The sequence below is a fragment of the Lepisosteus platostomus genome, chromosome 5 (genome assembly GCF_059453375.1).
Source record: "Lepisosteus platostomus isolate fLepPlt1 chromosome 5, fLepPlt1.hap1, whole genome shotgun sequence".
Classification (NCBI taxonomy): Eukaryota; Metazoa; Chordata; class Actinopteri; order Semionotiformes; family Lepisosteidae; genus Lepisosteus; species Lepisosteus platostomus.
The window spans coordinates 52,455,727-52,480,136 of NC_142615.1; the positions used below are offsets into that span (position 1 = coordinate 52,455,727).

Sequence of the window (24,410 nt, forward strand, 5' to 3'; positions counted from 1 at the left end):
CAGATTTTCTGCTTCCTCCCTCCCTTTTCTCCACAGATCTCTGAGGTAATAGTTCTCTCGGGTGATGAACAGGGTCAGGCTACCTGCTGCCTTGACTAGGACCTCGATGCCTTTGAACAGCCCCACGTTCCTCACTCTCCACAGGGCGTCTTTCCCACTGTTCACCACGGCCCAGATCCTGTCAAACACGTCAGGAGGAAGTTTGACAGGAGAGATGCCGTATATGACGAAAGCAGCGGTCAGGGTAAATTGGGGCGAGAGAGCTTGCAACCAATCTTCAAACTGTGCCAAGAAGGCCTCAGCAAAAAAGCAGGACCACAGGAGATGGGTCACAGTCTCCTCCTCGCCGCAGCCCCTAACGCAGCGAGGGCTGGGGGTGAGGCCCCTACGGTACAAGAAAGTTCGTAACGGTAAGCACTGGTGGACGACACTCCAGGCTAAATCTCTGTGAATGTTGCACAGAAACTTAGAGGATGTGTGTTTCTACACCTTCCTTGTTTGGGCTGATGTTAAAATGCCCACAGGGGTCTGCCTATTGTTCTGGGGTGCAACAAAATCTTCCAGTTTTTGGACGCTGACATCTCGGAGGGGAATATGGCCAATTGGGTGAGATCTTAGAAAACTTTTAACTGTCCCATAAATTGCAGGGCATGTGTCAGAGAGTGGGACATCCAGCTTGGGTCTGACACCCCACACTCTGAACACCTCCCTACCTACCCAGAGCCTGGAAAAATAAGTCCAGGTACGCGCTGCAGGTGCTGTTGCAAAGCCTCTCAGCACAGAGGCCAGGAAAATGCACAGCAGCTTCGTAGCAATATCTGGGACAGACTTCCAGCCTGAGGGTAGCGGCCTGTACATTACTTCCCTTCTGAGTCTTTCCTGTTTCCCACCCCGTAGAAATTGAAACATCAATCTCCTCAGCACCGTCACAACACGGTGTGGGATTGGGAAGGTAGAAGCCAGAAAATTCAAGACAGGCAAGAGCTCGGCTTTGATGACCAGCACCTTCCCTGTCATGGTGAGGTCTCGGTCCTTCCATTGCATCAGTTTTTTGTTTAAGATTGGCAATTTGTTCTGCCAATTTACTGTTCCCATCTGTTCTCCAAAATACACCCCCAGGACCTTAATTCTCTTCTCTTGCAGCCTGAGATCATGTCCTTCTTTTGGCTCCCTCCAGTTCTGATAAAAAATCTCACTCTTAGATTTCTTAATTTTTGCAGAGGAAGCCAAAGAGAAACGATCACAGCACTGCAGAGCTCTGCTAATTGAGGCATTGTCAGAGAGGAGCAGGGTGACGTCATCCATGTATAGAGATGTCTTTACCTCTCCTCTCCCACTTCCAGGCACTGGTATCCCATTAATGGCCTGATCCTGGCGCAAGGCACAGGCTAAGGGCTCCATAGCCAAAACGAATAACAAGGGGAATAATGGGCAGCCCTGCCTCACCCCTGAACAGACTTCAAAGGGGCGTGATCTATTGCCATTAACCATTACTCTGCTGTTGCTACCTGTGTACAGCAGGTTAATCCACTTTCTCATGATGGGGCCAAACTTCATGTGCTCAAGTACCGATGTTAAGTACTGCCGGTTTAGGCAGTGAAAGGCCTTTTCTAGGTCTACACCTAAAATGCACAGAGGGAGGGAGCGATCCTCTGAGTACAGACAGACATCCCTCAACAGGGCCAGGTTGTCGCTCATCAGGCGTCCTGCTATCCCACAAGTCTGTTCTTTCCCTACCAGTGAGGCCACTACATTTTGTAGGCGCAGGAAAAGGGCTTTGGACAGGATCTCAGTGTCCACGCCTAACAGGCTGAGGGGTCTCCAGTTCTTTATGTCATTCTTTGCTCCTTTCTTAAACAAGAGAGAGATAGTGTCTCTCTTAAGGAGTCAGGCAGCAATTCTATCTTATAACTTTCCCCGAATAGGAGCAGTAGCGGATCCTGAAGCAGATCCCAAAAGGTGCAATAAAATTCTTTAGGGAGCCCGTCAGCACCCGGAGTTTTCCCCTTCTGTAAGCTCTCCATAGCCTGTCTCAGCTCTTCTACTGTCAAATCCCTCTCAAGTACTTCCCTATCTTCTTCACTCAAAACGTTTTCTAGCTTTGAGGTAAAAAAATGAATTTCTTCATCCTTTACCTCTGTAGAGCTGTACAGTCTTGATTAGAAGGCCTCAGTGCAGGAGAGGATAGCACTCGGCTCTGTTCTCTCTCGTCCCTCCTCATCAACTACACTTTCCATGACAGACTTGGAGCCTACCACTTTCCTGAAAAAGAAGCGAGTACACTTCTCATTTTCTTCCAAGAACTGCACTCTGCTTCTTAACAGCACTCCTCGACTACTTTCTTCGGCTATGCTCCGGATGTCCTTTTTTAAAAGGGTGATATCCTTGAGCACATCGAAGCCACTGTGCAGCATCGTGTAGAGACACTGCAGCTGCCTCTGTTTCCTGGCAAGCACTCCTTTCCGTCTGGCAGCAGCCTTCCTCCCCTCAGCCACGAAAAAGGCCCTTGTCCTGACCTTCACCTCCTCCCACCACTCTCCTACTGACCCGTAAAGACACTACAAGGACAGCCAGTGTGATAGTTTCTCCTTGTAGCGGGATACTACCCCCTCGTTCTCTAGCAGCTTTGTGTTGAGTTTCCAGAGGCCTGGGCCAAAGACAGTCCCTTGAACTAAGCAGAGAGAGGAGATTAACTAAGTTTTGCAGGGCCAGTGAGCTGGAATCCAATTTTATCGGAGAGCTAGACTGCCTGTCTATGTACTCTAAGATACAATTAAAATCCCCTCCCACTATCATGTCTGTGCTACATAACAATAGGGGAGAAAGTGCCTTGAGTAGCTCCACCCTTCCTCCCACGTCACTAGGACAATACACATTGATTAGCCGCAGGTTAACGGTCCCCCATTCCACATCCACACACAGCAACCTGCCATCTATGACCCTCTGAATACTTTTCAGTTTGAATGCCCGTCCTTTGAAAAGAATGGCCACGCCAGAGGCTCTGTTGTTATTGTCCCCTGACCAAACAGAAAGCCCTTTATCCCACCTATCTTCAAAGCTTTTATACCTCTCTTGATAGGCTAAAGCACACTCCTGCAATATCAACACATCTCCTTCTCTCTGCTGGAGGTAATCAAAGACAGACTGGCATTTAACTCTGTCATTGATACCTCTGGTGTTAAGAGAAATTATGTTTAGAGCCGTATTACATAAGAAAGTGGAACCAGTCTTTACAAAACACATTTCTCTTCTGTCTCACCTGTTACCTTCTTCTTTTCTTTTTCTTCTTACCAATTTCCTGCCTGCCATCCTCTGAATGAGCCTTCATCAGGGTGGCAGCAGTAAAAGCGTTCACGGAGTCCATTTCAAGGAAGGGGGTAGAGGGAGGGGTGGAGGGGTTCCAGCTGTCCCCATCACCATGCTCTCCTTCCTCCTCGCTCGGGGAGAAAACAGAGTCATTTTTCCGTTTCCTCAAGTCCAGCTCCTGGGAGCACTGAGGGGAAAGGGGTGCAGCTGATGCACCAGTCTCCTCTTCCCCCTCACCCACCAGCTGCTGCAGATCCTCCGTGATGGACTGGATGGAGGAGAGGAGGAAATCTGTAGCACTTGCAGAGTCTGAGAAAAGCAGCTCGGCTGAATCCTGGGTATCCTCGCTGGACCCGCTCCACCGGGGGGCCCCACACTGGCCCTCGTTCTGAGGAGCAGGAGTGGGGGAGGGGTCCTCGCTGTTCTTTGGGGTTTTCAAACCCTCGTGCTTGTCTGGAGCAGTCTGCGGTTGTGGGGGCGTAGTGGATTTCTCTTCCACCGGCCCTGGAGCACAGCAGGACTGATCCTGGCTGGAGGCTGAGAGTCTTTGTCCAACAAGGGTTCTTTGTTTGACTTGTTGTTTGCTTTGGATTGTCGGGCCGGTTTGGCTGAAACAAGCACTGCCTCATCCTTTCTCATTTTGAGTTTATTGGCGTAGGCGTGAGGGCAGTTCTTAAAAACGTGTCCTTTCGAGCCACATAAATTGCACTTTGGCAGCATTGAACAGTCAGAGGCTAAATGTCCCTGTTTGCCACAGGTCTTGCAGCATTTATCAATGCACGATGATGCCAGGTGTCCCTACAGCACCGACACACCTTTGGTTGTCCCACATAAAAAACATAGCCATTGCAGGCGCCCAGCCGGATTGTAGAGGGCAGGTGCCTTAAGCCTCCATTTACATTGTCCGGTAGCAAGCGAACCTTGAATTTCCTTGCTCCTGTTTTTATACCGTCAACATCTCTAACCTCAGTTCCATGGTGGACGGTGCAGTACTGGTTAAGCCAGGTGTGAATGTCCTCCGTCTTTGCCAGATCCGAGAACATAACAACATGCACCGTTTTCCTCTCTCTCTGTGTCAGAGGCTGCAAGTTGATCTTCTCAAGGGCAGGAACTTTCCCTCTTTTTGCCTCAAACACATCCACACATTGTTCAAACAGAGAATAGATAGCAAAAACAACCTCAAATGCTTTCTGACCTGGGAAAGCGAAGATGAAATCCAAGTGCCAAGGTTCAAAGCCAAGTTCCTTCTGCAACACTTTTCTGCTGAATTGCATGCGATCCATGAAGAGGTCATCCAAAAGCTCAAAACGCACAACATTCTTGCGGGATCCAAAAGTTGTCATTTCGTAAACTGCAAAACAAACACTGCTTCCACAAAACAAGAAAACAATCCAACTACTCCACCTACAGGATGATCAAGGTATCACCCCTGCCAGGTAAGTATAAGTTGTATAAGGCCCTGCAAGCGGCCCGCACCCACAGCACAAAGCGCGCAGCCTAGGCCAGCTCCTCACCCCGCACGCCACTGTCTCCTGCTGGGCCCACTCTTTCGCACACTCACACGCCACACTAACACTCAAAAGGGTGGGCAAAACGAGAAAACGAGCGCGCCGTTTCCTACACATCTGCAGTCGCCAATGCGCATTCGCAGCATGTCCCGGGATGCAATTCGGCCTCATTTGCATAACACCAGACCGGCAGATCGCTACGCAAACTCGCGTCGTGCGCCTGCCACAAACCGAACAAACACCGGAGCCTTTTCAGCAATTTCCAAAAAACGGGCCTGCTCGCCTGCCCACAAGGCTCCGTCTCTTACCCGCTCTCCAGAGCCTGCTGCCTTCTGTGCTGTTCTCTCGGCACCGCTGCAGCGCACACAACTCCTGCAGCGCGGGGAGAAAGTTTCCACGCTCCGCCGCAGGGAAGGCTCGCTCCGTGCGCACACGTCCTTTCAATGCCAGTTCAACAAGTGCTCCGCATTAACAGCGGCGGGGCTCTGGCGTGTCGCACCTCACCTCACCTCGACATACAACATACGACACTTCTTTACGCAGAGAGTGGCGGGAGTGGGATGTCAGGGCCATATGACACTGCTTTACACAGAGAGTGGCGGGGTTGGGATGTCAGGGCCATATGACACTGTTTTACACAGAGAGTGGAGGGGTGGGTGTCAGGGCTATACGACAGTGCTTTACGCAGGGAGTGGCAGGGGTAGGATGTCAGGGCCTGACGATACTGCTTTACGCAGATAGTGGCGGGGGTGGGATGTCAGGGCCAAACGACATTGCTTTACACAGCGAGTGGTGGGTGTGGGATGTCAGGGCCTAAAGGTACTGCTTTACGCAGATAGTGGCGGGGGTGGGATGTCAGGGCTTGACGACACTACTTTATGCAGAGTGTGGAGGGGTGGGTGTCAGGGCCATACGACACTTCTTTACGTAGAGAGTGGCGGGGGTGTGATGTCTGGGCCTGACGATACTTCTTTACGCAGAGAGTGGCGGGGGTAGGATGGCAGGGCCTGAAGATACTGCTTTTCGCAGAGAGCGGTGGATGTGGGATGTCATGGCCATAAGACACTGCTTTATGCAGAGAGTTGAGGGACTGATGTCAGGGCCATATGACAGTGCTCCACTCAGGCCTCTGCTTGAATTTGTACTCCTCCTCTCTCTCCCTACCTCTACCTCTCCCTCTCCCTACCTCTCTCCCTACCTCTCCCTTTTCCCCTCCCTACCTCTCTCCCTACCTCTACCTCTCCCTCTCTGTGGGCCAACAGGCGGTGCTCACCCTGCCGTCTGTGTGGGTCCTATTGCCCCAGTATAGTGATGGGGGACACGATCTGGCCCACCAGCGACGAGCAGGTTACCAGATCTAGACAAAGTGGGCAACTCTTAGTAGTATGAGCTTAGTCACACATTGCAGCGATTAAAAAACAAAACAAACATATTATGTCCGTTACTAACGACTTTTTTTTCCTACATTGAAAGTCTCTTTCCCGGGTGATTTTCTAGCGCAACTGGGGCTCTTCATTTCTCCTCGGTGTCTCATTGCGGGCTGATTTGAAACAGACCACAGAACCTGTCGCTGCAGTGCTCTCGGTTAGGGGCTCTCATCCTGCATCACCAATCTTCCACAGGAGGGACGGAGCTGGATTTCTGTCTGGAAAATAAACTCCAGAGTGAGAGACAGAGAGCAGAGAGGGGTAGGGAGAGGTAGAGAGAGGTAGAGTGGTAGAGAGGTAGAGAGAGGGAGAGGTAGAGAGAGGGAGAGGTAGAGGTAGGGAGAGAGAGGGAGGAGGAGTATAAATTCAAGAAGGAGAAAATCCACAACACAACACAGGCGTCGGCATGCGTGGGCTACAAAAGGAACAAGTAAAATGTTTCTTCCGGGCTGAAAAGAGAAGGAAAGAAAACACACCGTTGCGGCGCTACGACACGAAGACGCCGAGCCAGTTGAGCACAGCAAACCCAACCTGTTCTCACAAGTTGCTTGCGCTTCAGGCGATATTAAAGCTGCTGAGATAAATCAGGAAAGCGGTAACTATTAGGACTGCTCACTGTTCCTCAGGCTGGGACAGGAGAGCACACACTGTATTATTATTATGATTGAGAGTCTGGCTCACTGTTCCCCAGGCTGGGACAGGAGATCACACACTGTATTATTATTATTGAGAGACAGGCTCGCTGTCTGTTCCTCAGGCTAGTACAGGAGATCATAATCTGCTTTATTATGATTGAGAGACTGGCTCACTCCTGTCTGTTCCTCAGGCTGGGACAGGAAGTCACACATTGTATTATTATTATTGAGAGACAGGCTCACTGTCTGTTCCTCAGGCTGGGACAGGAGATCACACAGTTTATTCATATTATTGTTGAGAGACATGCTCACTGTCTTTTCCTCTGGCTGGGGCAGGACATGACACACTGTATTATTATTATTGAGAGACAGGCTCACTGTCTGTTCCTCAGGCTGGGACAGAGGATCACACACTGTATTATTATTATTTAGAGACAGGCTCACTGTTCCTCAGAGCTGGACAGGAGATCCCACACTGAATTATTATTATAATTATAAAGAGACAGGCTCACTGTATGTTCCCCAGGCTGGGTCAGGAGTATTATTATTATTGAGAGAAAGTCTCACTGTCTGTTCGTCAGGCTGGGACAGAAGATCACACACTGTATTATTATTATTATTATTATTATTATTATTATTATTATTATTATTATTATTGAGAGACAGGCTCTCTGTTTGTTCCTCAGACTGGAACAGAACATTCCACACTGGATTATTATTATTGAGAGACAGGATCACTGTCTGTTCCTCAGGCTAACACAGGAGATCACACTCTAGATTATTATTATTGAGAGACAGGTTTACTGTCTTTTCCCCAGGCTGGGACAGGAGATCACACACTGTATTATTATTATTGAGAGACAGGCTCACTGTCTCTTACTCAGGCTGGGACAGGAGGTCACACACTGTATTATTATTATTATTATTATTATTATTATTATTATTATTATTATTATTATTATTATTATTGAGAGACAGGCTCACTGTCTGTTCCTCAGGCTGGGACAGAGGATCACACACACTGTATTATTATTATTTAGAGACAGGCTCACTGATCCTCAGAGCTAGACAGGAGATCCCACACTGAATTATTATTATAGAGAGACAGGCTCACTGTCTGTTCCCCAGGCTGGGAGAGGTGATAACACTGTATTATTATTGAGAGATAAACTCACTGTCTGTTCCTCAGGCTGGGACAGTAGATCACACTATATTATTATTATGATTGAGAGTCTGGCTCACTGTTCCCCAGGCTGGGACAGGAGATCCCACACTGTATAATTGTTATTTAGAGACAGGCTCACTGTCTGTTCCTCAGGCTGGGACAGTAGATCACACTGTATAATTATTATTAATATTATTGAGAGTCTGGCACACTGTTCCCCAGGTTGGGACAGGAGATCCCACACTGTATTATTATGATTTTGAGACAGGCTCACTGTTTGTTCCTCAGACTGGGACAGGAGATCACTCACTGTATTATTATTATTGAGAGAGAGGCTCACTGTCTGTTCATCAGACTGGGACAGGAGATCCCACACTGAATTATTATTATTGAGAGACAAGCTTACTCTCTGTTCCTCAGGCTGAGACAGGACATCACATACTGTATTATTATTGATTGACAGGCTTATTGTTCCTCAGGCTGGGACAGGAGATCACACACTGTATTATATTACTAACAGATAGGCTGACTGTCTGTTCCTCAGACTGGGACAGGAGATCACACACTGTATTATTATTATAGTGAGACAGGCTCACTGTATGTTCCCCAGGCTGGGACAGGAGGTCATACATTATATTATTATTATAGAGAGACAGGCTCACTGTATGTTCCACAGGCTGGGACAGGAAATCACACTGTATTATTATTATTGAGAGACAGACTCACTGTTCCTCATGCTGGGACAGTAGATCACACTGTATTATTATTATTACTGAGAGTCTGGCTCACTGTTCCCCAGGCTGGGACAGGAGATCACACACTGTATTATTATTATTGAGAGACAGGCTTACTCTCTGTTCCACAGGCTGAGACAGGACATCACATATTGTATTATTATTATTGATTGACAGGCTCACTGTTCCTCAGGCTGGGACAGGAGATAACACACTGTATTATTATTATTTAGAGACGGGCTCACTGTCTGTTCCTCTGGCTGGGACAGGGGATCACACACAGTATTATTTTTATTGAGAGTCAGGCTCACTGTCTGTTCCTCAGACTGGGACAGGAGATCACACACTGTATTACTATTATTGACAGATAGGCTCACTGTGTCTTCGCTTGGGCTTGAACAGGAGATCACACGCTGTATTATTATTATTGAGAGACAGTCTCACTGTCTGTTCCTCAAGCTGGAGCAGGAGATCACACATGGTATTCTTATTACTGAGAGACAGGCTCACTGTCTGTTCCTAAGAGTTGGACATGAGATCCCACACTGGATTATTATTATTGAGAGACAGGCTCAGTCTGTGTGTCTGTTCCTCAGGCTGGAGCAGGAGATCACATACTGTATTATTATTATTGATTGACAGGCACACTGTTCCTCAGGCTGGGACAGGAGATCGCACCCTGTATTATTATTATTGACAGATAGGCACACTGTGTCGTCGTTTGGGCTGGGACAGGAGATCACACACTGTATTATTATTACTGAGAGAGAGGCTCACTGTCTGTTCCTCATGCTGGGACAGGAGATCACACACTGTATTATTATTATTGAGAGACAGGCTCACTGTCTGTTCCTCAGGCTGGGACAGGAGATCACATACTGTATTATTAGTATTTAGAGACAGGCTCACGGTCTTTTCCCCAGGTCTGTGTCTTCTAGGATATAATGCCAGCGAACTCTTGTTTTTATGTCCACTATAACTACGCTGGGCAAACGTTCTGAGGTCAAATTCTTCCAGCACAGGGGTACCTTTAAAGCGGAGACGACGGCACCAACATTTTTTGGTGCGCCTTCTCTTTAAAGCCCTGGCCAAATATAAAGACAATAAATAATTTCCTAAGATACGCGATTAAAAAATAAATAAATAAAAATTTGAATCTCCTGCGGAACACATTCCATAAGAATCAGCGGTTTTACAGTATATATCGCCTTTAAAGGTGGCTTCTCAAAACGCTTTATGGGATAAAAACAACCAGAACAGCAGCAACAACAATATTGTATTTCGTTGCACTTTGAAAACCAAGTAATAACTTAACTATACAGTACGTGCAAACGTTTCGTATGTTGCTGTCGTGAATGCCTGCGTACCCATAAGTATCTTATTTGCCTTGAGTCTGTCTACAGTATATCTGTCCCACTACCCCCCTCTCTCCCTCAATTCAATTCAAGGTGTTTTATTTGCATGACAGATGGGTACAAGCAGTGTTGGGTATGTATATTGTAACGCTTACTGCCGACAGGCACTGTGTAAGACCCGGCGTACCAGAGCAGCGCACCGAGGAAGCGTTTGCATTTATAACTTAGTTTTTAAAATTAGTCAAGCAATATGAACTCCCGGAGTGCTGGCTGTGACGAATTAAACCGGTCTCACAGGTATTCAAAGTAGGAAGTACAGTGTTAAGTGGTAGCTGGGCTACTCCCTCAATAGAATCGCTTTAAGGAAAAGCATTTTCAGAGAGCAATCACGCTGTGTTTATGTAGAAAAAGCGATTAGGTTTATGAGCAATCTAATTACCTATTCGCTTAAAACGCTATATAAAATAAAGTTTATTTAGAGATGAATGATCAGTGTCGCAGTTTAAATAATGGGAGTCAGGAAACTAACACACAGCGCCACCGGATTTACTAACGCAATAAAAACGCTATAAAATAATGTGACTAGGCACAGAAAAAGTTTACAGCACAGTACAATAAATGCTGACCATGACATTAGAAGCATAAATTACCTTACACTCAATTTAAACACAAGCTGTCTTTCTGTATGAACCTCTAAGCTGGTTCATACAGAAAATGTAGAAATGCATTAGCCTGATTATGATTAAAAAACACATAATTAAACACGCGTTTGCGATTTAAATCAGAACACGATTTAAATCAATATAAATGTTTATATTGTAACGCATACTGTCCAGCCTCCATTTCTCTATAAAAATGTACTCTGTTGCACACACACACACTAGAAGCAGGAACCGCTGTCAGAAGGGAAGATATGTTCAAAATATCGCAAATATCGATCATGTTGCGATATTTTGAAATATAAAAGTCAATTGATTGTCCATAATATCGTTTACCTATTTTTTCGAAGAAATGTTTGTCCAGCAACAGAAAAGAAAAGTCCAGCACCAGCTGCATTCGAACACACAACCTGCCAGTTGGTAGTCACGCACCTAGACCAGTAGGCTACAAGACAGCTCACATGAACAGGCAGGCGAAACAGCCCTACACAGCCCTGTCGCAGTACACGGATATAATCATACCGTTATTAAATTCTTTAGATACGCGATTCCATATTATATTCCCTTTTAATCAAATTCTAAAAGTATGCTTGTTGACTCCGGTATCACGTTAGTTAAAGACTTCGAAGCTTACAATGTTTAGGGAGAAATGGAATACTGGTGTGTATTTTTTTCTTTAAAGTACCAAGACCAGCTATATACTGTATGTTTATGTTCCAAAATTAATATCGTTTATGGCCTTCACACGCGTTACAGTATGCTCCTATTCTTTTTATGCTTAGCTACTAAGATTTCCTTTCAGTGGTAAAATTCAATATCTACAACAGGCACAGTAAAGACATTTACAGTAAGTCTTTCTACAACAGACCAACGGACCACGAGTGCCCCTGTCGGTCAACCAATCACACACCGCGGTACCCCGTGTCATCTTACCTGCGGTAAGTGTCTGTACCGGTCACTTTGAATGGCTGCATCTGTAGTTTGCTTGCATGATGCCGGGAACAGCGTGGTTGTTCGTTGAAATATGGTCTAGTGGTTAGGATTCCTGGTTTTCAGCCAGGCGGCCTGGGTTCGACATCCGGTATGAGAACGTGTCGTTTTTGCCTCCTGCTTTCCAAAAGATCAGCACCGTGTACGAAGGAGCCGCATTAAAACTACTCGAACGTGCAAAACGTGCGAAAAGAGGGGGCGCTTGTTTCCAATCGAAACTTCTCGCGTGTGAGACGAGCTGATCATCGCTGTGGGAGGGTTACTCTGGTAGACAGGGCTGACCTTCAGCAACAGGATTTATAGTCTCCAAGATGATATTTGCACTTTCTGGAGAGGCGATTTTCTCCACTTCAGTAGCCCGATTTCGTCGATTGCGTGGAGAGGGCTGTAGAATGTGGCGCCGCCTTTCCTGCTCCATCCATGACAGGCGTGCTGGTCTCTGGAGAGAGAGCACGGTCCATCAGCGCATTCCAATAAAGGCACTGGAAGCAGCTGAATCGCATTGGCGAAGCTCAGCGCTGGGCTGCTGGGCATGTCTTACCACCGTTTCCGTAGTGTAGTGGTTATCACGTTCGCCTCACACGCGAAAGGTCCCCGGGCGGAAACGGACTTCTTTTGTCGCCATGTACAAAAGGGGATTGGGGATTCGCCTAGCGCTGTGATCGAACAGACCCACTCACCTCTTAGTGTGGCAGGATCTGCACAGTGCATGTCGCAGCGCTTCCTGCTTTCACTTCAATGTGCTTCCTGATGTCGAGTTGTGTGCCGTGCGGAGGCTCTGAAAGCGAAACCAATGAAAAGGTGCACGACGCTGTGAAAGAAAACAGAGAAGTGAAAGGCAGTCCTTTCTCTAAGGAGGTGAAAGAAAAGCTACTCCCCGTCGGGGAATCAAACCCCGGTCTCCCGCGTGACAGGCGGGGATACTTGCCACTATACTAATGAGGAAGACAGCGCATGCACCGACCCCCTGCATCGTGTCCCAACCCAGAGTGCTGGAAGGCGATGGGTGCTGTGATTCCTTTACGGAGCAGAAATGACAACCGAGGAGCCGAGAGATCATTTCAGCATTTTGCGTCTGAACGGAAAACACAAACGACCAACTCGGAATGACTTGCTATTGACGCTTTTCAAAGCCTTCTTTGTGGACGACGACTGCGCCGCCTAGCAGATACAAATGGGTTGTACAACTTTGAACTAGCAAATGGAAGAGGGCTAAGCCCCCTCTCTTTTAGCCCAGGTTCGATCTCTCCCAGAATCACCAGGGCGCACACACACACACCCGTGTCGTTGAAGTGCTCTGCTTCATTTCTAAGGGCAACTCAACATTCACTCCTACCCCGAGTGCAGAAAAGACGGCGTCCGCAGCAACAACAGCTCAGGTCTCTGCACAGGAGCTAAGCTGCCCCCATCTCCTCTGCTCTGCGGCTCATGCGGAGTGAAGTCCTGCCTGGAGCCGTGTTTGCAGGCGGCGGCTCCCCGCGCCCTGTCTGTGCATCATTTCCAAGAGCTCCTGGGAGGAAGAGAGAGCCCTCCCACTCGGGGGCTTTTCCACGGTCTGTGTGAGGAGGGTGTGTCCAGTAGCTTATCGAGCGGAAGCCTGGGGCTGCGGAGAGCTGTGATCGTGCAGACCTTGGGGTGTCACCTCTTTGTCTGCTTTCCCGCCCCCCCTCCGCCCAAGCTCTGCTCCAAAATAGCCCGGCAACCCCTCACACCTGCACGTATCACAACCTAAGGTGTGGTCATGAGACACCCATGGGGTGTCGTTCTGTTCTTGCTAATTGTTTCCTGCCCGTCGCAGGCAGAAGTCCATGCGAGGAAGATGCGCTGGACAGAGCTCAGAGGGCGCAGCTGGGTGGCTTTCCTTCTGAGTGACGTTCCTGCAACACTCTCCCGCTACTCTTGGTGCGCTCATGCCGCAACACAGGAAGGCTGGAGCAGGTGGCTGTGGGCTCTGCGCACCGCTGAAATAGCTCGGTTGGGAGAGCGTTAGACTGAAGATCTAAAGGTCCCTGGTTCAATCCCGAGTTTTGACATTTTGTTTCATCGCGCCCTTTGTTCCTCTCTCCAGCGCCCCCTGCCTAAAGTGACGTGTCCCTTTCTCAGCCCGAAACGCAAGCGAGACACCAGCAGCGGTCCCTGCAGGTTTCCGTAGTGAAGCGGCTATCACGTTCGCCTAACACGCGAAAGGTCCCTGGTCCGAGACCGGGCAGAAACAGCCTCGTTTTGCACGCTCCTGTACTTCACAGAGGTCTTGAGCGACCGGTCATTTGTTCCCAATGTATTTCTGGTGCCTTCGTGCACTCTTGTACCAAACGCACGTTCCTTCTGTACGCGGAGCCGATCATTTGCAATTGGGCTGTGCCGACAGACCAGGAAGAGCTCTGTCGGCTCAAAAGCAGCGCAGGACCTGCAAGAACAACAGAAAGATAAGCATCCAGCGGGGGCCTCTTAGTGAGCCCAAGATCTCATCAAGAATCGGCTCCAGCAACAGGGCTGGGCGCATTGTTCCATTCTCCGACCACTTTCGGTGTAAACAAGTCCCTCCTGGTCTCTGCTTGAAATGCACTTTCCTGCGTTTGCTTTGGTGTAACTGGCTTCCCCTGCATGGGCGAATGTGAAGAAGATCCTTAGTAAGTCATTGAAGAAAACCGAGAAGAGGTCGGAGTGGCCTCTGTCGTTCATCAACGATCCAGTCAGGCAGTACTCCTCTGTAAAGCGCCGTTCGTTCACATCGATTGGCTTTTTTTTGCCTTCATTCGTGCAAGTAGTAAAAGCAGACGCCCCTATTCTGCCATGACCCGGCTTCAAACCGGGGTTGTTGCGGCCACAACGCAAAGTACTGACCATTATACGATCACGGCGAGTTACCGAGACACATGTGGGTAGGACGGAAAAGGCTGTGCTCTCTTCGTGTGACATAATTCGGAAAAGTCCTGACGTTGCATTTCAACTGAGCCCCAGTATAAATCGACCCTTCGACACTCTGAGTGACAACTCTCTTGCGTGTTTTCTCATATTTATGTAGTTTGCTTGCATGATACCAGGAACAGCGTGATTGTTCGCTGAAATATGGTCTAGCGGTTAGGATTCCTGGTTTTCAGCCAGGCGGCCCGGGTTTCAACATCCAGTATGAGAACGTGTCGGTTTTGCCTCCTGCTTTCCAAAAGATCAGCACCGTGTACGAAGGAGCCGCATTAAAACTACTCGAACGTGCAAAACGTGACCGGGGAAAAGTTAACTTGAAGTTAGAAAACGATTTTGGCACGCCTGTAGGGCTTTCGCGAAATCTCTTAGAATTACAAAAACACATGCTTTGTGTATAAAATACATTGTGAATGCTTTCTCAGCCTTCACTTTGTCATTTTTATGACGTTTTTTTAACCACACTCGAATATTCTTTTGTCCATATCTTCGCAATGGAAGCACAGAACGCCTTCAAACCAAATGCATTTTAAAGACCACGACTTGCGGATATTTCCACAGCCTCTACACCAAACTATCAGTGTGCTAATTATCTTTTTTTAAACCTCTGGTTTTTCATCGATGCGTAATTACGCACGAACTGGAACCTGGGAACTGCTGTGTGCACACGTTCACAATGCAAGAAATACTGTTCAATACGGTCAATATGACCATAGGAAGCATAACAGCGCAGTCTCCAATTACCCAGACTGTAAGCACGGGAATAAAGCTTTGTTTGATTTCTGAAACCCCTCCTTTACGTCCTGTTTTCATTCAGGTAAGGGTCAACTATATTGACAATACTACTGACAGCAGGAAGATTAAAATATTCTTTACTCAGCGGCTTATTAAAAACAGCTCCCATGATGTTCCAACTGACTTTTTACACAGAACGCTGACACAGCTTTGTGTTCTGAATCTCTTTTTCTCGTGCTTTTATTTAATGTGGCACAATGCACTGGGATAGGGGTATTCTGTTCACAAACCAATAGCATTTAAATCACAACACCCACAATGCTGCATGTAAGTGTTTTGCACACTAAGCAGGTCCTCTGACTTTTCCCAGCTTTGTTTTGGGTTGTGGCCCCTTTATTTTTTTATGATTTTCTGAAGATAACACTAAAGGTAATACACTGGGATAGGTGGGTCTTTTTCATGGCTCAATAGCAATTTAAATACAACAGCCACACTGCTGAAACCAAGTGTTTTACACACCAGACAGGCCCCCGAACCTCATACAACCTTGCTGTGGCTGTGGCCCCTTTCTTTATTTTTTATGATTTTCTGAATATAACACTACAGGTAATACACTGGGACAGGTGGGTCTTCTTCATGGCTTCATGATTTTTTTACTGTAATCAAGTGTTGTGCACACAAGGCAGGCCTCCTGACCTTTCACAGTCATGCTTTGTTGTGTGAAACTTTAATTCTTTGAACATCAAAACTTCCAACTTTCATGGAGATGAACGGGGTGCTCTTCAATAGCTTTTTCATCTATACACACAAGCGTATATAACCAAGACACTCAGAACAAACAGAATCAACCTGAAGTCATAGAAAATCAAGAATGCCCCCGAGACACCTGTACCCCCCTCCTGGACCACTCTGGTATCAACACCCCCAAACCAAGCCATACCAGCTAACAAGACTCAGAATCGGTGTAACCCTCCAACTTGGACCAAGAGCAGGATGGGACAAGAACCTGCACCACACTACGCACCCCTCAGACCTGTGGTCAAGGGCTGGTGGAGTAGGGAATATGATCAACGAATTTCTGAAGTTTTCTAAAGTCGAAAAAAAATAGTTGGAATGACAATATGTGGTCAACACTGTCAAACAGAGTCCTTGGAGAGGATTGCCCCAGCAAGTGAACCCAAGTGCTTAGGGTGCAGAAAGAGGAGAGTATTGGTAGGGATTCCAAACCAGTTGACAGTACACAATCTATAGTCAGTATTTCAAGTCAAAGTGAGGGACATAGTTTGGAAGGCAACACAGAGCTCAGAAGTTCATCAGAAGATACAAAAGATGCATGGGCAGCACACGGCAGCACAGACAGTGGTGACATGTTAGAGGGAGAAAAAAAATCTGTGTAGAATCAGGAAAAAAAGCCTGAAGAGCACAGTGAATATTCCCAGGGGGCAAGCTCGTCTGGGACGTCACCTCAGGATAAAAGGGGATTAAGAAAGATTATGTCTCTGCCTAAAACTTTCAAAGTATGTCTAAAGGCTGAACAATGGAGAAAAATAGCACCTCTAAAAGGTACGTCTAAACTAAGACGACCATGGACCCAGATGTTATATAGCGAGTTCAGGAAGATAAATCCTTGCTGCCCAATAGCCTTCAAATACCAATACATCAGGAAAGAGAACAGCAGAAAAAAAAAACTCTGATGATAAAAGCAGTCTGTACCTTCAGGTCCTGCAATGTAAAATACATAATGACAACAAGACACAAACCAATGGGCAATGATGACATCACAATTTATGTTGTACAAGTAGGGCAAATACAGCACAGTAAAAGGGAAACAATTTCAACAAGCACGTCAGCCTTATCGTCGAAAGATTGCCAGTGCCCTCACAAAAGGAATCAGCAATGTATACTACAGGAACCTGAGCAGAACTCCGCTTGCTGAAATTGCAGCAGGCAATTTATCTAAACCACTAACACAGAATGTCCTGAAAGTCATTTCATCAGAGTTCAGGAACAGTAAACGCATTCACTATGATCCAGTGCTTGAATTACATATGGCACAAAAATATATGAAAGCATGCGACTTCAACACTGTCCATTTTTCAGGATATATACAGATTTTGCAGTTAGACACATTTGCTGCCTATCTTTACACAGAACAGAGTATGCGAAATCTTATTGCCCATCTAAAGATGAAGGAGAAAGTCAGTCTTTACCTGGATGTGACAGGAGGGGTAGTCAGAAAAATTCCATCGGAGAACAAAATAATTTTGTACTACAGTCTTACGTTACCTGGAGGTGGAAAAGAAAGCCTCCATTACCAGTGTCTGAAATGTTGACAACTGACCACACCATTGTCAGTATAGATCGTTGGCTACGTAAATTCATGTTTGACATCTCAACATGTACTACCAAGAGAGTGCAGCATGTAGAAACTAACTACAGCTGGGCCCTGATTCACAGTGTTTTTTTTGCCTTCAATGGGGACACCATCCATGCATACTTAAATCGTGCAATGAAAGTCTGCCAAGGCAAACTTAAGTACACAGAACTTCAGATGTTCACTGTTCTGCACCTTTGCTCTGCCCATGTCATAAAGGCTGTCTCTCAAGCAATTAGTAAAAAAACAACAGACAAAGGACTGCGAGACTTTGCAACATTTTCCTTTGCCATTCTGCAAAACAGCACAACTTTGAGTGTCAACAGAAATGTTTTCAAACACATGTGTATTGTACTCTCAAGCAGGAGGTTCACAACTGAAGTCCAATCTAGTGTCTGCCTCCTTAACGCTTACATTTCTCAAACAACCACACCAGACCAGATGGAAAAGGAAGCAGAAGTCAAAGACACAGATGAGGTACTATACCCAAAAATGAGAGGCAACCTGGGCTGCTCTCCTTTCGCTGTGGAGTTCAAAGGTATTTATGAAGACAGCATATCAGTTCAAGGACATGATGACTATGGGACACAACACAATGTGAACCCCTATTTCTGTGAAGACATAATTAGATTTATGTTGCAAAGATACATGGCATTATTTCCACTGTGGAGTGGAATTTTGTTGGGTGACCTGACAAGATATGCTTCAGACAGCAAAAAAGACATATCAATGTCAGAGGTAGCACAAACAAGAGTCAATAACTGTCATGTTGAGACCTGGTTTGGCATTGTCAAGCAATCAATACTTCAGCACAGGAGGAAACTGAAGCCAGCAGAGTTTATTACGATGATGAGAAAATCCCTCTAGGGTGGTACAGAGAACATATAATCCAAAATGATCTCCCCAAAAAGGTTTTGATGGCACCATTGATCACCACTAAAACACGTCATGAACATGCACAGGAACAATGGGCAAAGAGAGCACCAGATGTAGGCAAAGAAACAAAAAATAAATTCTACAGCGCACCACAGAAAATTCCAATCCCCCAAAAAATGAGAAAACAGGAAAAAAAAGTTAGCAATAGAAATATTGAAACAAGTGAAAAGTCGCCAGATGACAGCAACGGCCTGCAAGTACAGCAGGGGAAAGCAGGAACCACAGAATGTAAAGAATGGCAGCACAAAGAAGAAGGGAAAGTGTCACCCAAGCAAGCTGCCGTGGGCATGACTGAAGTGATCACACCACACTGTGATGCACGCCCCATCTCAAAACTTATAAAAGAGAAAACAGATTTCAGAAAGAAGGTAGGATTTGTATTTCAAATATTTCTCTGTGTGGACATTCACTTCTTTTTCAGAGCTTATGAATGTCATCTTCTACTACTGTAGGTGTTCTTTGTCGTTTCTCTCTAACTTGTTATACTTGTTGACAGTGGTGTGTAATCTCAATTTTCGTTATGTTATCTCCAGTGATCTCTTGTGTATGCTTTTGGCTTGGTAAATCTTTTTTAGGTTCACGCCCTTTGGAACATCAATCCGAGTGAATTAGTGGTTGCAGTTCTGCCATCCATGCACAGTGCAGACACATATATTCTCAGACACTCGGAGTTTGTGTCTCTGAAACCAGATGAGTGGCTCATAGGCGAGGTGAGATGAAAGTGTTTGATTGCAAGGTTTGTTAAGGTTTCTGAGCTTTTGTGTAATCAAATGTGTGTGAGTGCGTGAAATCATATCTTCTTCAATTGTATTTGCTTTTTCCATAAGACCATTGAGTGTTACTTTCAAGTAGTGAAAGAATCCATGGACTTGGGGAAGAAGGTTTTCCTAATGAACCACTACACAACTAGTGTAATCATAAGTGGGAATAGAGAGCACATGGCTAGACAACGTTTGTCCAAGGTAAGGAGATCAAACACAAATGTTGATGGATTACATTAGTGAGAGGCAAACATGGTTTTTCACTAACTGATGATTGTTTTATCAATAGAGAAACAAGGAGAGCTACAAGCAATCAAAACAGGTCACAACTGTGCCCATGGTGCTGCCTAAAGAAACTACCTTTATAGTCAGAAATCAAAATTCAAAGGTAGCACACCATCCATGTGAGGCAGCCTGTCGTGCTAATCTCGTCATTCTTTTCATTACAGGTCAACTTTGAAAACTATGAAGCCATAATTAGTTTTTTTAACACTGGTGTCCATTGGAAGTTGTTGGTAAGTGTGGTGCAGGTAATCCAAAACAGCGTAGGTTTATAATTACACTTGGAACCATAACACAGTTCAAGTGATTATCCCTGTTGCATCTAAAAAAATTACAATGTATTGGTTCCTCTCCTGTTAAAAAAGGCGGACATGGATAGTGAGTATCCAAGGCAATAGTGACAGTGCACTTTTCCTAAAATATTATTGTGAATACTGCTGTGTAATAAACAGAAAACCAAATGTCATGAATTGCACCCCCGCAGGCAGGCGCTCATGCATTCCCACGAGCTCCTCCCATCCCAAACGTGCACGCACCAATCTTTCCTCTATTTAAACCCTCGCCAGACCCCCATTCAGTGCTCACGATTGAGATCTTCTCCCTGAGCTTAGTTCCTAGTTTACATTGTGTGATACTACTCTTTGACTCCTGGATCTTGACCCTGCTGTTCTTCTGCTACGTCTTTGCCTCCCAACTTTGTACCTACGCGCCTACTACTCTCTCCTGGATTTTGGACCCTGCTCTTCTTTCCAGGCGACGCCCACGCCTACCGATTCTGTACCGACGCTCCTACTACGACTACCCGGATTTTGGACTTAGCTACTTCTCGGACTACGCCTTCGCCTATCGTTACCCTTCCGAAGAGCTCCGCATAGAATCCCTATCCTCCGCAGTCACCCCCTCCGTGACACCAAGCAGGTCAAAGTGTCATGTAGGAAAAAAAAAGTACTGTTAGGTCATTTTCTGACTGTCTTTGCTGAGGTTTGCAAAATATTACATGTTAAATAATATATAAATAAAATATTTAAATATTAAAAACTTTTGTTTCCACAACATTAAACTCCTGAAACTGCCTGTGTGTCTGGCCCCACATTAAATGCAACTTCATGTCTGATGATGGGCCCTTTGTCTCTTGCAGTATCTGTGTGCTCCATCCCAGAAAGTCTTTGTGGTCGACCCTATGGGGAGTGACGAGATGGCAGACTCCACTGCAGCGGCAAAAAGTTTCAGGTAAGAAATCAAGCATTGGTTTCGTGGTGAAACTCTGCACGGGCACACATGCATTTCACATTCAAATTCAGCATGAAAAATATGTCCTCATTTATCAATAACCTATTATTTTGATTCACAGGGATTTTCAAGATGCGAAGGAACGTCCTAGGAAAAGAAGACTGGTTGAATATCATCTGGCACCCAAGCAAGCAGATGCCTCAAGCTGTGGGGTCTTTGTGATGCAGGTCAGCATAACCTTTCCATGCAGAAATTTTGGACTGTCTCAAAACTATTGTATGAGAGATTTTTAGGGAAATAATAATTGTGACAAACCTTCGTCTGTTAGATGGGCGCAGACATCGTGAACAATTTCCTGGATATTCCAACATACATCGAGATGAACAGCAGCGCCAAAGAAATAAGAAAGTTGGGGGAAGACCTGTCAATCAGAATTCTTGAAGCTTCAGGTATTGTACCATTTGATCATCATTGCCTGCGTTTATTGGTGTATGTTGTTTTCCTGAAGCATGTTCTGTCTATGTAACAAGTCTGAATGAAAAAAGATTCTCGATTTATTTATATGCAGAACTCATTTGGGTATCCTTTTTGTACTATATAACACAGAGATGAAAAGTTAATTAAATCACATTTCGCACAGTTAAAATTCAATGACACTTTGGCCTTCGTCGTGGTTGACACAACCACAGTCTGGGAAAAGTGTGGGTCTTGATTGCCCATAGTGAAACAAACTGGTTGAACATGGCTGTGTTATCATGTGCCCCCTTAAAGTCATAGCAACAAAAAAAGGGTAACAGGTGTTGACAGGAGTATTCTGAGACATGACAATGTGCGGTTTAAGAAGCAGTAGAACACCTAATCAGGAAAGTGCATACGAAAAGGTCTCTATCAAACTGTCTTCAATTATGCAACAATGATCTGTAGATAACATTGGAAAAATCAGTCTATTTGGCATGTTTATTATAGCTCCTCTCCAGGACATGTGCCTGATGTGTGGAGAAACACCAGTGCGGCAGACAAACTGGGTAAGTGAACATCATCTCTATCTGTATGTGTAATGTATGCACATAATAACAAAACATGCCAGTGAAATGTGATAACTGAACTGATATAAGGTTTACTGTCCGTGTAGATTCAGTGTGACAGTTGTGAAAACTGGTTCCATGAATTGTGCATCTCAAAAGAAGAGTATGAAAGCGCAAAGAATGAAGTATCATGGATATGTACATTTTGCCAACCCCAGTTTGGTGAGTATGCTCTGCATGCAAACTATCACTATGAAAGGGTTTTTTAAGCAGGACATGTAGTTTTAGATTCAACAGAAACATAGGATGACATTTTTCAGTGGATGTTATAATTGTTTGTTATTGTTAGGAAGTTTGGATTTCAGGGTTATCTTCTGGCATTAATGGTTCTATAAATTAGAGATACCTTTTCAAAAAACACTCCAAAGAAGGCATAAAAAGGCATAAAAGATTATTGATAATATTTGCAATTTATTACATGACACAGGCATCTCTAAGATAGAATTACTGTGTATCAGATTGATGATTAGATATGGATGCATCAAATCAATTACTAGGTTTCTTTCCAATAATATAGAAACAAAGGCACGAACATGAACACCTTAAAGAGCTTGCCATTTAGCACAGAAACAATATAATGTCTTGCTATAAAAACACAAAGTAAGAAAAAAGGAGTTTGATCAAGAGAGATCTGTCAAATTCTGCAAATACCTAGATCTTGATCTGTGACCCATTAATACTCTTTGGATTCTTTGCAGTTCGTAACCCTTCTTACGGTTTTATATTTCAGGCACTATTGATGAGTGAGCAACCACCCCCTACTCCCAAGCATTACATAAAAGACATGCTGGAAACTCAAGAAGACTGTCAATGTGTTCTCAGCAGAATTCAACTCCAAAAGACATGTAAGTACAAGTTTCAATATCTCCCCAAAAGACACTTTGCGAAAAAATAATGAAAAACACTAGAACACAAAAAAAAAATCACTAGAAACCATTTGTTATCTATTGCCAGAAACCAAACAAAGTATTATGAAAACGGTAAAAAAGTTCATCATAACACAACACAGTCCCTTTTATATATGATTACTACACAGTGTTAACATCAAAGTAGTAGTGCAAAGAATTCTAAATCAACAGTATGTCACCATGACATGATTTATTCCACTCCGTTGTAAGAAAGATCAAAGAAAACTGGCTTCTATCCAACAGAGGTGTATCTAATGTGATTCCTTATTATTAGGTTACCCAAATAGTACCATCTCTACAGTACCTTTCAGACAGGACACACTACTAAAAGGATTCTAACCGAAACAATAAAAACACAATCACATCATCGAAGTCTGAACCCCACTGACTTTCAATATCAAACCGTGTACATCTCCAGGCTTGGAGACTCATCAAAAAAGCCTAGACACCAAAGTGATCCTTTTCTTCCAGTAAGATTATGGCAGTTGCAGGATGCTGTCTAGATCAATGAACAGATTACGTTAATAATAGCAAGCAGGTAGCAGAGCATTTAAGCACACAGCCCCTAAATTGTGGAAATATGTCAGACCTTATTAAGGATGCCCCATACCTACAAGCATATTTAACAATGCTGTAGTCTTCTACATCATCTCTGTAGTCTTACTGATCCTGAGTGATCTAATTCTTTAGGAAGTGCAGAAACAGATATCAGGTGGGTAAGTAGACAACCACGTTGCAATTGTTTTTTCTGTGTCTAACCCATTTTTTTTCTCCACACCATGCCTGCCACTGTTCTCTCTTCGGTGCCTTTGGTTTATATTGAGCTCTGTCCCCCATGACAAGGGATCCTCCTGGATTTCTGAAGCAAGGAACCCAGCCGATATGAGTCCTTACAAAACTCAAGATCCTGTACTGCTCAACCCAGTCGATGGGACATACTCAACATTAATATCTAGCCTGACATAATACAGGAAATAAAATTCACCGTGTCAATCTGCATGGTGGTGCATGTGAACTGTTTCTAGTAACTACTTGTCATACCTGGAGGGGAGGTCAATCATCAGGCCTTGGACCCCCAGAGATTTTCTTGTTTTTCTCTCCTTCGTGCCTGATGGTTACACAGTCACATCTGCATACCACACCTTCATTGTGATTTGCTACAGATACAGCTTATTTAAAATGTGAAATTAGGAAAAACTAAAAGAAAGCGTGAAATAAAAAGAATGTCAAATCTAAAATTTTCAGATGTTGTGATGAAGCTTTTGACTCATGAATAGCACCCCCCCCATCCCAGTGTAATGCATGTTTAATGGTGCCGTATTGAAAAAATAATTAAAAAAAAGGTTTCACAACCCCAAGCAAGGTTGTATAAGGTGAGGGGGACTGTCTGGTGTGTAA

At 45.1% G+C, this 24,410-nt stretch overlaps 1 protein-coding gene across 1 annotated transcript in view; it reads left to right on the forward strand.

The window, feature by feature from the left end:
- LOC148669148 (zona pellucida sperm-binding protein 3-like) overlaps nt 1-21,023 on the forward strand; it is a 113,877-nt gene extending 92,854 nt beyond the window's left edge. Inside the window, exons 11-12 of the mRNA XM_088632945.1 lie at nt 20,543-20,720; nt 20,928-21,023. Coding sequence (XP_088489071.1) covers nt 20,543-20,720; nt 20,928-21,023 — 274 coding nt within the window. The remainder of the gene's footprint in view (nt 1-20,542; nt 20,721-20,927) is intronic.
- Nucleotides 21,024-24,410: the final 3,387 nt, after the last annotated feature.